The sequence below is a fragment of the Theileria parva genome, chromosome 2 (assembly GCF_000165365.1).
Source record: "Theileria parva strain Muguga chromosome 2, complete sequence, whole genome shotgun sequence".
In the NCBI taxonomy this organism is placed as follows: Eukaryota; Apicomplexa; class Aconoidasida; order Piroplasmida; family Theileriidae; genus Theileria; species Theileria parva.
The window spans coordinates 1,594,487-1,606,449 of NC_007345.1; the positions used below are offsets into that span (position 1 = coordinate 1,594,487).

The following is an 11,963-nucleotide window of genomic DNA, read 5'->3' on the forward strand; positions in this document are numbered from 1 at the left end:
TCCAGAAAGTGTTCCATAGACCACAAGGTAGCTATGATGAATGTAACATTGTAGTTCACAACACGATTAAAACTACTAAAGAGTATGAAATTGATCTCCATAATTACTTCTAGATCTACCTAATCCTCAACCATAGGATCTTCCATATGAACCTTTGGATCTCCTATATTAATAATAGATCTATAGTTTGTAGATCTAATATACTAAAATTGAGGGTTAAGATTAATTAGATTAATATTTTTACTGAATTGGATAAGATGGTGACAACGGAGGTTAGTAGTGATTCCAATTGTGTTACTCCTGGAAAATGTGATTCTGTAACGATAAATCTGGCTAGAAAAAAGTCTACAGTTAGGTTTGAATGTTTTGAAAGATACAAATCCATCTATGATTTTTCAGATGCCGTAGATTCAGTCTTAACATACATGGATTATTTGAGACCTCCTCCAAATGAATTTGGAAGGTTATTAGGAAAAGATCCATCAATTTGGGGGACAAAGAATATAAATAAATCTACAGCAAGGGTCTTGCTGTACAGAGGTGATGAGAGATATATCCTGGTAGTGCCAACCAACTCCAATATGACACTATTCCACGAACGTGGAGACTACTCATGGGAACGTATCAACACTCAAGTAAACTTGTCAAAGCTGGAAATTGGTGAAGGATATACTCATGATTTTCAAGAGTATTTTCATTCCGAGTTAGGAGATTCTAGGGACCTCAACAAGCTTGAAGATTCAGATCCATTTGAACCTTATTACTATGATCTTGATGAGACTAATTTTAAAATTGTTTTCAATACGTTTTGCCATAGTATTTCATATTCTGGGAACATAATTTGGGAACGAACCAGAGATAACGCTCGCCACGGCTATCCCAATTCCCTCAATTTTGACCTGATTTCAGGTGATGTAACCATCACTTTCATCGATGGAACTACTGAGCCTCTGTACAGTATTAGACCTAATGTCAAACGATCTAGACGTGGAGATAATTCCACTATCTTAGTTAACCTGAAACTTGAACCAAATAATGAAAATTCTGATATAAATAATGAAAATTCTGATATAAATAATGAAAATTCTGATATAAATAATGAAAATTCTGATATAAATAATGAAAATTCTGATGTAAATAATGGAAATATGGTGAAGGAGCCATTTGAACCAAAGGTTATAACTCTAGACATATCGACGATAATGTCAACAAACGAGTATAAAACGGTTTCTGGTCCAGGTTTCCACCATTTCAAGGCTAATGATGGGTTTGTGTTTGGGAAAATAGTTGAAGGCCGTAGAGTGATTAAAAAATTAGATAATCCCATAAAGTGCTATGAAGTCTACGAAGTCTATCCCGCGTATTATGACAACGATAATTCAAATACAGAACGATTTCAGTTTCTCAGGCCTAACAAAGATAATTTAAAATTCTATACCAATAATAAATTACTCATGCCTGAGGATTACAAGGTTAAATCTACCAAGTATCGTTATAGAATTGACTTTCTTAAGCCTTTATACAAGATAACATATGGTGACAAGGTAATCTGGGTTTTTGACTATTATGAACACGAGTTTCTGCCTACCAGTCTTTACTTCACACACATGAATAACATGACACTAACATTTCCCAATGGAGTTCGTAGAGATGTTAAAATCAGTGTTAACTTGTTAAAAATGTACAAACTTCAAAATAGTAACACTGAAAATAGTAAGATGGAACTGGAAGAAGGAGACTACGAGATTATGAAACCGGGAGATAACAAAAGATTTTACACTTTAAAAGATAATATTAAATGTGTTGAGGTTTGGTATGATGGATACATAGTCTGGCAATATGATAAAGAGTATCCTATATCAATTTGCTGCGACTACACATTGGACAGAGTTGACATTAGATTCACTAAATATGTAGGCTCATTTGTCAGATTTGAAGGCTCCAGTTCGTTTACGCAAGTTCATTACTTCCCTAACCACTTAAAACTCTATGCACAGGATGATAAAATTGTAGAACTGGATCAGGATAATTATAGAATTGAAGTTGTTAATTCTACGACTGTAAAGTATGTAATTAAGCCTGTGAAATATGACCGGATGATATTTGAGAAATCACTTTTATGGAAACAGAGAAATGGAGCACCAATTCCCAGGAAAATAATCAACAAACTTGTAAATCCCACCATTCTCCTGCATCACGATACTTCACGAAATCAGACAAAGATATTAAAATTTAAAAGATACAAAGGATCATGGACACTTAACAACTTCACGAGACCAGAAATTATAACTCGATATTATATCACATATTTATACACATTAAACACATACTTAGACATTAACCACATACTTAGTTATCATAAACACGATTTTACTATAGTAAATAGGGTGTCATACTGTGACTATATAACTATGTTAGTGCTACTTAATAGTATAAATATTATTGAATTTGTTAGTGTGAAATAGTTGTTTGAGGAGTTGAATAAAAGGTCAAATTTGGTGTCAACACCCGTAAAATAAGTATTTACCCTAGTTTACAACACTTAAATTGGATTTATTCCATCATTTTCAGCTATTAAATAGATAATATCTGGTTAATTTGGTTAATTAGGGGTTTAATTGGTTATTATATATATAATATATAATATATAATATGTATGTTATATTGGTGATAAGATTAATGTGGTAGTATGAATATTTTTGATGCTTTGAGTGCGTAGCGGATAATGTCGCAGATACGTGGAGGAGGAAAAACAAGCATAAGTTCACCATTTTTCTTAATTAATGACACTGGGAGTTGTGCTCCCTCCTCATATTTCCATACAATTTTATTATTTCTTTCTAATTCTACACACGGATCCTCCTCACCAAACATAGTTACTTCAGTTTCACCATCTGTTATTGTTCTCCTAGTCTTGAATCTGGTAAGTAGTTTCCCAGGCTCCACCCAGTCATTAGAATATCCCACCATACTCAAATTCTTCGTCTTGTTACCATTAAACACTAATTTCATAGTGTTTCTCTTGAGATTGAATAGGATTTGGATTGGTAAGTCATGATGAGGATCTGCGTAATAAGTCCACAATAACTTGTCACCCAGTTTCAAGTGGTAACACATGAAATTCAAAAATATCCTGAAAATAAGACCAGATAACTCCGTTTCACACTCTTTTACATTAGTTAACTTGAGATTCAAGTCGTAGAGTTCTAGTTCATCCAAGTTGTGTCTAGTGTGTGTAATGTCGTCCCATCCACCTTGAGGTGTAATTCTATGGTATAACACAGGTTTACCATTAACTAATTCAGCTTTATACTGAACTTCCGTCATAATTTACAAGGTTTACAGTTAATATCGAGTGATTGGTAAAGGTCAGTAAGGCGTTGGTAGGGCTAGCACATTCTTACCAATACATATAAAATTCTGATTAAATGATTGTATAAGGGTTTAAATAACTTGTAAATATGATTAATATACTTATATAAAGTGTAGTACTGGTATATAGTTAAGATAGCTCCCTCTCGGGGTATATAGTTAAGTGATATAGTATTACTGTAGCATAATATATATAGTATAGTAAATGTGTAAAGTAAATGTGTATTGTTATGATATTAAGTGGAGAGATTATTGAGTAGTAAATATTCCCTCGATGAATACCCAAACTTTATTATGTCCTTCTCACTAACAATATTTTCACTACTGTTTAACTAACACTATAGTACTATAAATAGTGTTTGGTACCGTAATTCGTAATATTTGGAGGATTCTAATTTTATGTCATTTATATATGTCCCGTTTGTACTGTTCAAATCTATCAAATACGGCCTAAACATCAACACCGTTTAACCACACATTACTACTGTGTAATCTGGTAATTAAGTACTACATAACTAGGTGTAGTATAGTGGTAGGAGATACAATATTTCATTATTGATGTTACGGAATTGTATGACGGCGTGTTGTTTGGAGATTGAGGGGTGGAATAAATTAATATCAACAATCCTGTGATCCTTCCCAATCAAATAATACTCACGCTCATCCAACTTTATCACCTCTAACACATTATATTATTATTTATTTAGAAAATTAGTAAATTTGGAAATAAATGTCAAAATTGATCGGGTTAGCAAATGGAGAGGAAAATAATCTCCATTTCTGCTGCTCCAACCACTTATTTATGAAATTTAATTAGTAAATAAAAATAAATAACAATAGGTTGGGAAAATGGATAATTATTGGGCTTACTTGGAGGTTCAGTATCATTGGATTTGAAAATGTATAAACGCCAACTTAAATCAGGTAATACACTCTCCTCCGGTACCACGTACTAAAATTAACTTTATTATAGTGTGTAAATAAGTAAATAACTGTGTAAAAATGTGTAGAAGATACTTTAAGTTGTATTCCGTTGCGATTATTGGTTTCAGAAGCGAGTAGTCCTGAAGGTTCAAAATTCGGTTTCTCCTTCTCATCTACAAAAAATTATTAATTTATAAATTAATTAAAAAATTGTTAAATTAATTAAAATTTTGTTAAATAATTAAAATTTTTACTCGGTTTGGAATCTTCAGGTTCGTAGGCTTCTTTGTTGTATTTTTCGGGTTTAATTTCCGGTTTTATGTCTTTTTTAGTTTTATATACATTATCATAATTATATTTATGCATAATAGGTGATTATTATATATATTGTGGCCACATATTAATATTTTTCAACAGCATGACAATTTCTTATATTATGCTGTAATTCAGTTAATTTACTCATCATCTCCTTAAACAAATTATTATTCTCAGTCATTCTCTCCTTCATTTCTGATACTATTTTTTTCACATCTCCATTCCAAACTCCATCTACCCCGTTAACTCCATTAACCTTATTACTACCATTTAAGGTATCAACTCCATGAATATGGCCTAGAATGATTTCCCTGAGATAATTATAATTTTGATTGTAAAAGTATAGCAATTGTGTTTTATTTTGATTATTCCGCTCATTTCTTAGTTTTTTTGTTATTTCTTCCAGTTCTTTTAATAAATTATTAATTTCCGATTTTCGGGACTCGATCTCACTAGTTAACCTTTTGTTACTCTGTTCCACCCACTCCGACACTGACGCCCTAATCTCTTCCATATCTTCCTGTAGTTTATTATTTGTCTGCACTGAGTTATTGATTAAATCTTGTAGCTTTAGTGTCCACTGGTCCCTTTTATCTTCTAATAACTTTTTAAACGAAATTTGTAAGTTTTCGCTCCGAGTATTAATTTGTGAGATCCACCTGTTAACCTGAGTGTTCACTACCGTAGTGAAGGCCTCTGTAAGAGTCATGATGTCACAGTGGGAATGTGTAGTTAAGGCACATTCAGAGCAGAAACAGTGAACATTACAACTGAGACAGTAGTATTGAATTGGTAACTCATAGTGGTCTGGACAACGCGCGTTCTCAATCATCACATGGGATCCCAGAGAGTCCAATGTACACAATTTTCCCACTTCTCTCGTTACGGACATTCTAATGTGTAGTGAGTAGTGAGTAGTATGGTTGGTAAATTTGTAGTTGCGAGTTTACAGTTTTTTACACTTTGTCAAATTTTCCAAATATTACCACAATATTACTCTAGTAATACTGTGTTAATTTGTAAATGTGTTAGTAATTTGTAAATGTGTTTAGACAATTTTGAAAACTGATGAAAATTTTACACATCAAAATAATAAAATAATTTACAAAATTATTTAATTTTATTATTATTATTTTATAAATCGATTTATTATTAGATAAATAAACTTTATTTGTGTAGTGGGTGATTTGCACATGATGCATATTTGGCAGTTAATACCTTCCAAAATTCGGAAGTTCTTCCAACCACTTTACTACACAATTTTCTCACAAATATTCATTATTTTTCATTATCAACTCATAAATTTGATTATTTTTATCATTTTCAACTTTTTTCACAATTTTAACAATTTTTAACATTTTTCACATTTTTAACAATTTTGACATTTTTTATCCTAATCCGGATCTAACAATTAGATCTAACAATTATTCAAATTTTAAAAAAAATTAATAGATCTAAAAATTATTAATTTTGTGAAATTCTGGAATAAAACTCATGGACGATGTTGAAACGGGTTACTATTCCGAATTAAGCTCCTCTGACATGTCAAACTCCATACACAATACAACAAATCAATCAACTGGACCTACGGGTGATCCGAGACCCTCAGAACCTACGCAGAGTAACCCCGAACCTGCAGAACCGGTGGAAACAGAGTTAATAAGTGGAATGAATGAGATATACTCGTTGGACAGGGGAAAGACGAAGTTGTATAAAGAATTTTTAAAGTTATACTCAGACTCTGACGAGGGTCAGAAATTCGCAGAGTCTGACAGCTTTGAGCGAGGTCAAACCAGGAGAAAACTACTCCTGTGGCTTTTAATTATCGTTTTAATCTCCAACCCAATCCTCGGCGGTTATAATCTACACCATTTCACAAGTTATTTTAATAACTTCACCACTACACAACTCAGTAAGGCGTTTCCACAGAATACTGAGGTAACTAAAGAGTTGAGTAAAAAGTGGTATCAATTTTCATTCAATACACAAGGTGTAAGCAGTCAAGGTAATAACATAGTTAATATAGTATAGATTAGTATTTTGAGTCCGGGGTAGTTACCGGGTGAATCCCGAGGGGTACTATATCTTAACTATATATCCCTAGAGGGAGCTACTTTACTATATAACTATAATGCTATATACCCCTAGAGGGATCTACTTAACTATATACTTTGTGGTAATAACTACTTGTAGACACTGTAAACACAAACCCTGTGGACCCTTTGGATAACCCTCGAATTCTTGAGTTCAAGAGAGTTTGTGACGAGATAAGTGTTAGAATTCGTAGGTATAGCTTTTATGAAGTGTTTGGTGAGATAATCTTTGGTATTTTCAGCCTAGTGCTCATGAGTCTGTGTAAGTTACCGTGCAATAACGGGAACTCCATCCGTTTCATGATGCCCATGCTATTCATTCTCTACATGCTCATTTACCGATTTCTCGCCTTTTACATCTTGTTTACCACGCTGAAAATTGGGTTCTACTCACTAGTTACTTTGAAGCCCAGGGTACTCCAGTATGTTCCCTACTTTTTAGTATATATTTTAAGCATTCGGAATCTTGATCCTTATGACAGTGTTACCTTGGAAATGCTGAGTAAGTTATATGTGTTGGACAGTTGGGGTATAAAAATGCTGTGGTTGTTCTGTCTGGAGAATGTCCACATAACATTTTCCGAATCGTTAGAACTCTTTACGCTGGTGGTAAAATTAATTATTTCCAGACTACGTAAGGTGTTTGGTCGTAGTGACTTGAATTTCTATTCGAGTAACGACGGGGGGTTTAAGTTGTTTAGGAATTGTTTTAGTAGAGACACTTTTAGTAGTTCGGATCCACATGAGAAATATATTCACTCGTTGTATAACTACGCCAGTGACATTGGGACATATTTGAAGAATATTGACGTTGGAGACTACTCGCAAGGACTTGACGATCTCACAAATAAATTTAAAAATCGGAAATTAAACTATTAATCACACTACACATTCAGTTTTGTATAGTATTTATGTTATTTTAAGTATTTTAGGGGTTATTTAGTCTTATTTTAGGGTTATTTAGAAGTTTTTTAGGAGTTATTTAGGCCTTGTAAATTAGTAGTTTAGGGCCTAGTTACCCTTCGTACACAGCTAATTTTTTTTAATTATGAATTTTCTGATGCTTAACAATGTTAAATATGTTGATTTGTGTGGAAATTTGGAATTTTTAAAAATTTCGATTTTTGGCCATTTTGGCCCGGACCCAAAAGTGACATTTGGGTTCCGAAAAAAATAAAAATTTTTCGACTATTGAGAAAATTAAATTAATTAATCCCAAATCATTCCAAACATCATTTTAGACATCAAACTACTTTTAATTAGTTCTAAAAGTTGTTAATTAGTATAGAAAATTTGGCTTCTCTGTGTATCCTTTGCTGTACATAACGGGGTATTAACCACTATTATCTCTCTGCTATAGAGAAATTTTCTAATTATTACCCTAAAAATAGATAATTCTGGTTGAAATTATTAGTAAATTATTAGAAAATTAGTTTAAAAAATTAGATTTCTGAGCTAAAAAATTTTAGAACCCTCGTTAAAATTTACAAACTAAATATAAAAATCCTTATTTATAATGCTAGAATACTCTTAAAACTATTATCTATATAACTACGATTCGATATTTTTTATATATTTGGTGCTTATTGCTATAGCTATGTACTTGACCTGGCCCTGACAACCCACTTCTGGAGACCTATCTATACCTAAAATAATCCACTACAATACTCTCAACTAATGTTTAATACCTAATATATCTATAATGTGTACTTAGAACACCTTGAGTACTGTACCTAATAACTAAACCCAGACACCTGACATCCTACCACTAAACCCTTAACTATATACCCCGAGAGGGAGCTACTTTAACTATATACTCTTAGATATACCCCTAAGGGGAGATACTTAACTATATAAGGGGAGAGGGAGCTACTTAACTATATACTTAGTGATATACTTAATACTATATATTATACTATATATTATATACTATATGTATAGTAGTACATTATCATACCATACCATACCCCTAATACCTCGTCATTTACACATCTTTAACACACGTATTTACTACTTAACACTATGATTACATGTATAATGTAAGTATTGTGATGAGATTATAAAAGTACAAGACCTAAGGTGAACCCTGTGAGAAGACCGAATGTTGCTGATGACAGTTGTGAGTCTGTCATTGACTGATGTAACGTTTTAAGAAATTCAAAGTTATCTCCAGTCTCCAAGTTCATCTTACTCAATATCAACTCCATTAACCTCGACATACGAATTGTTATATATCCCACCAACTTATTAAAATCCACATTCACATATCCATGCCTATTCAATACCTGTAACAATACTATTAATATTATTATGTGGTTAATGTGTTAACCCTGATAACACATATTTCATCATCAAATATAATATCTACACAACTAAATAATATAATTTTAAATTAAACAAATTAAATAAAAATGTGTAATTGTGTAATTGTGTAAAGAAATACGAGAACGATGAGAAGTGTTCCGGAAGCGAGTACGAAGAAAGTTCTGAGAGCTTTAGTGAAGACAAGGGAGAGCCCGGTGCCGAATCCAAGTCCTCCAACGTATGAAGAAAGGTTAAACGCCGAGGTCTTAGTGAAGCCCAGTGCTCTCGCGACAAATTCCTCAAACTCGACCGTATTTACCATTTTTACATTTAATTTTATTATTCTTTACAAAATGTGTAAGTTAATTGTTTTATAATTTAATTATTTAGAATGGGGACCAGAAATTTAACTTTTATCTTTTTTACACTTTTATAAACTAATTATATTATTATATATTAATTTTGTATATAATAATTTATGTGTTGGAGTGGGATTAAAAGTTGTTCATGGACATGTGTCCGAAATCCATTTCCAAATTATCCAATTCCGACACCAGCTCCGATATGTTCTTCTCTCTAACTCTAACTTCAGGTTGATTCTCCACCTTTTCTACACTATCCTCCGTACTCTCCACTCTGACAACCTTATCTCCCTCGTCTACCTTCTCTACAGTATCCACAGTATCCACATTATCGACTGTATTAACACTATGAACAGTATTAACAGTGTTAACAGTGTTGGTATTACGGGATATGGGAGAGCTGGGGAGATTGATGAAGTTGTTGATGAGTTCTTCTTCGTCTTCTTCATCGTCTTCGTCAATTAGTTGTTCGTTCTTATCGTTAAAATTTATAAAGTTAAATATCTCATCCAAGTCCACCTCTACATCTCTCTCTCCCTCTCCTCTTATATTATTAGCTCCCTCTCCCTCTCGCTCCTTACCCATAGGAGTCATAGTAGTAAAAGGGTCTACAGTGTTAACACTATCAACATGACACACAGTGTCTTCAGTGTTAGCACTAACGGGACTAGTGGTTGTGAGTAGTAGAAGAGAGTCATTGAGTTTGAGTATTTTGTCGAGTAGTTGTGTTTGATAGTTGTTGAGTGAGGGTTTGTTGGACAAAATGTTAATACTAGTGATTAGCTTATTTCTCACACTGTTTATATACTCCAGAGTATAATTGTTATTGTTTATATTATACAATAACTCATCCAACTCCTCCAACCCAATCACATTACCCACACAGTCTCCCACTGACTCAGTATGAGTGTGAGAGGGTAGTGAGGGACGTAAAAGTTGTTTGTCTTGATCGTTGATGGTGGGGAATTTGATGCCCCGGAGTCTCATGTCCTTATACCCGTCGTAAAATACCACATACTGGTCTTGCTCAAATAAATACAGTTCTACTCATCATTCAGTTAATTATATTAACTATATAAATTATAAATTATATAAAAGGTATAGAGGTAAATAGTATGGGGATACCGTAGTAGAGTTGTATGTTGTAGAGAATTTTGGATTTGAAGATGTGGATTCGGATATCAGTGGAGATCCCAGGGTGAATGTAATTACTCTTACCCACTAAAACATATTACAATATTTTCAACGTTAACTATTTATGATCAAATTGACGTAAAAATAATTAAAAATAATTGATTTTAAAAATAAAGTCAAAAGTTGATCGGGTTAGCAAATGGAGTGGAAAATATCCTCCACATTGCTGCTGTAACCAGTTATTTATCAAATTTAATTAGTAAATTGTAAAATAAATGTCAAAAAGGTTGCAAATTATGTAAATAATGGGGTAAGGTAATTAGGGCTAACTAGGAAATTGGTGCCCCGCAGTGACACCGTAACGGATACCTAAGATTTTAGTAATTTTCTTTTTAACGTTTGATGTGATGGAGGATTTAAAATTCGTAACAAATAACAACTTCCTCAGTGTCTTCATCAAAGACTTCGTAAACAGGACTAAAAAATACCCGCCAAACTCATTCAAACATGAGAATAACAGTTCCAGACTAAGAATAATTTCCTCGGGTTTCTTTGTGCATCGCATCTTCCAGGTGATAAACTTAATAACAAATATGCAGCAATCTTTCCTATTTCTAATGTATGTCATGATCTTATCCCGGACTGTAGCGTTGATAATGCTGAAATTATTAATTGACTCCATGGTGGGTGCTCCAAACCGGTCCTTCTCAATGTTAATTTCAATCAGAAAATCCTTAAAACTCAGACAGTATTCAATGATTATCACGAGTTCACGATGTGTCCTAATGTCATCCGTAGTGGTAATTCGGTTGATTATGTTATTTATGCCATACTGACTGGAGGGTCTCAAGTCTGTGTAAATGTATTGAATTCCTCCGGTGACGGGTGCCGCAGGACTACTCTGTTCTCCTCTCTGTCCCTGTCCAACGTATTGTCCACCCTGTGGTGTACCATGTGATGTACTATAGTGTCCGCTACGTGTGTTATGTGTGTTATAGTGTGGATTCGAGACGGCGTAGGGATTGGGTTGAGTGGAGTAATAATTACTGCTGCTATGAGTGAGAGAGTTGGACAGAGTAATAAGTTTATTAGTCAAAGATTTAGCGCAATGAGTTGTGATGCTTTTAATTTGTTTTAAATTAATGTTTTTTTTTCTATTTTCCGTAAAAGGCTCCGAACTCCCAGATACATTCGAACAATAATGTTGGCCGTACTGCGGATTATATTGTTGTCCATACTGAGGATTATACTGTTGGTTATGTGGTTGATTTGGAGTATTGCGAGAGATGATACGTCGATGAGTATTATCATCCATGTCCCCCATCTATACGTAGTAACGAGGTTAAAACCTTATTAATAAGATCAAGATGGTAAAAAAATAAAATAAATAAATTTTTTTAAAAAAATTAAATTTGGGTAAAAAAATGTAAATAAAAATAAAAATTAATATTCTGAGACC

The 11,963-nt window shown here is 33.2% G+C and overlaps 7 protein-coding genes across 7 annotated transcripts; 2 read left to right on the plus strand and 5 right to left on the minus strand.

The window, feature by feature from the left end:
• Positions 1-257: 257 nt before the first annotated feature.
• Positions 258-2,465, plus strand: TpMuguga_02g00788 (uncharacterized protein; the record flags this gene model as incomplete). The annotated part of the gene is made up of 1 exon (XM_760262.1): positions 258-2,465. The coding sequence occupies one exon, from the start codon at positions 258-260 to the stop codon at positions 2,463-2,465; it is 2,208 nt and encodes a 735-aa protein (XP_765355.1).
• A 211-nt stretch (positions 2,466-2,676) lies between these two features.
• TpMuguga_02g00789 (uncharacterized protein) lies at positions 2,677-3,344 on the minus strand (the record flags this gene model as incomplete). Its single annotated transcript, XM_760263.2, has 1 exon — positions 2,677-3,344. The coding sequence occupies exon 1, from the start codon at positions 3,325-3,327 to the stop codon at positions 2,677-2,679; it is 651 nt and encodes a 216-aa protein (XP_765356.1). The 5' UTR covers positions 3,328-3,344.
• Positions 3,345-3,593: 249 nt separating this feature from the next.
• Positions 3,594-4,683, minus strand: Snip1 (FHA domain protein). The gene is made up of 6 exons (XM_760264.2): positions 4,551-4,683; positions 4,390-4,469; positions 4,243-4,324; positions 3,916-4,051; positions 3,739-3,822; positions 3,594-3,678 (listed from the first exon to the last, which is right to left on the minus strand). The coding sequence occupies exons 1-6, from the start codon at positions 4,660-4,662 to the stop codon at positions 3,609-3,611; spliced, it is 564 nt and encodes a 187-aa protein (XP_765357.1). The 5' UTR covers positions 4,663-4,683; the 3' UTR covers positions 3,594-3,608.
• Positions 4,682-5,755, minus strand: TpMuguga_02g02320 (B-box zinc finger family protein). The gene has a single exon (XM_061305557.1). It carries the CDS (start codon positions 5,501-5,503, stop codon positions 4,697-4,699), a length of 807 nt encoding a protein of 268 aa, XP_061162181.1. The 5' UTR covers positions 5,504-5,755; the 3' UTR covers positions 4,682-4,696.
• Positions 5,756-5,776: 21 nt separating this feature from the next.
• TpMuguga_02g00791 (putative integral membrane protein) lies at positions 5,777-7,591 on the plus strand. The gene is made up of 2 exons (XM_061305472.1): positions 5,777-6,616; positions 6,805-7,591. The coding sequence occupies exons 1-2, from the start codon at positions 6,106-6,108 to the stop codon at positions 7,581-7,583; spliced, it is 1,290 nt and encodes a 429-aa protein (XP_061161436.1). The 5' UTR covers positions 5,777-6,105; the 3' UTR covers positions 7,584-7,591.
• A 1,153-nt stretch (positions 7,592-8,744) lies between these two features.
• TpMuguga_02g00792 (FUN14 family protein) lies at positions 8,745-9,492 on the minus strand. Its single transcript, XM_760266.2, has 2 exons — positions 9,148-9,492; positions 8,745-8,989 (listed from the first exon to the last, which is right to left on the minus strand). Exons 1-2 carry the CDS (start codon positions 9,328-9,330, stop codon positions 8,762-8,764), a joined length of 411 nt encoding a protein of 136 aa, XP_765359.1. The 5' UTR covers positions 9,331-9,492; the 3' UTR covers positions 8,745-8,761.
• On the minus strand, positions 9,469-11,919 carry TpMuguga_02g02625 (putative integral membrane protein). Its single transcript, XM_061305597.1, has 3 exons — positions 10,874-11,919; positions 10,496-10,591; positions 9,469-10,413 (listed from the first exon to the last, which is right to left on the minus strand). Exons 1-3 carry the CDS (start codon positions 11,826-11,828, stop codon positions 9,503-9,505), a joined length of 1,962 nt encoding a protein of 653 aa, XP_061162182.1. The 5' UTR covers positions 11,829-11,919; the 3' UTR covers positions 9,469-9,502.
• Between the last annotated feature and the right edge of the window lie 44 nt (positions 11,920-11,963).

Excerpts from the sequence above, each read along its gene's own strand:
- Snip1 (XM_760264.2), bottom strand. The coding sequence starts at position 4,662 with ATGCATAAATATAATTATGATAATGTATATAAAACTAAAAAAGACATA. Across the intron at positions 4,325-4,389 it reads GCAACGGAATACAACTTAAA|TACGTGGTACCGGAGGAGAG; the intron begins GTATCTTCTACA and ends AGTTAATTTTAG. Across the intron at positions 3,823-3,915 it reads AACATCAATAATGAAATATT|GCCGTATTTGATAGATTTGA; the intron begins GTATCTCCTACC and ends GTTGATGTTTAG.
- TpMuguga_02g02320 (XM_061305557.1), bottom strand. The coding sequence starts at position 5,503 with ATGTCCGTAACGAGAGAAGTGGGAAAATTGTGTACATTGGACTCTCTG.
- TpMuguga_02g00791 (XM_061305472.1), top strand. The coding sequence starts at position 6,106 with ATGGACGATGTTGAAACGGGTTACTATTCCGAATTAAGCTCCTCTGAC. Across the intron at positions 6,617-6,804 it reads ACAAGGTGTAAGCAGTCAAG|ACACTGTAAACACAAACCCT; the intron begins GTAATAACATAG and ends AACTACTTGTAG.
- TpMuguga_02g00792 (XM_760266.2), bottom strand. The coding sequence starts at position 9,330 with ATGGTAAATACGGTCGAGTTTGAGGAATTTGTCGCGAGAGCACTGGGC. Across the intron at positions 8,990-9,147 it reads GAACACTTCTCATCGTTCTC|GTATTGAATAGGCATGGATA; the intron begins GTATTTCTTTAC and ends GTATTGTTACAG.
- TpMuguga_02g02625 (XM_061305597.1), bottom strand. The coding sequence starts at position 11,828 with ATGGGGGACATGGATGATAATACTCATCGACGTATCATCTCTCGCAAT. Across the intron at positions 10,592-10,873 it reads GAAAATTACTAAAATCTTAG|TGGGTAAGAGTAATTACATT; the intron begins GTATCCGTTACG and ends AATATGTTTTAG. Across the intron at positions 10,414-10,495 it reads CAACATACAACTCTACTACG|AACTGTATTTATTTGAGCAA; the intron begins GTATCCCCATAC and ends AATGATGAGTAG.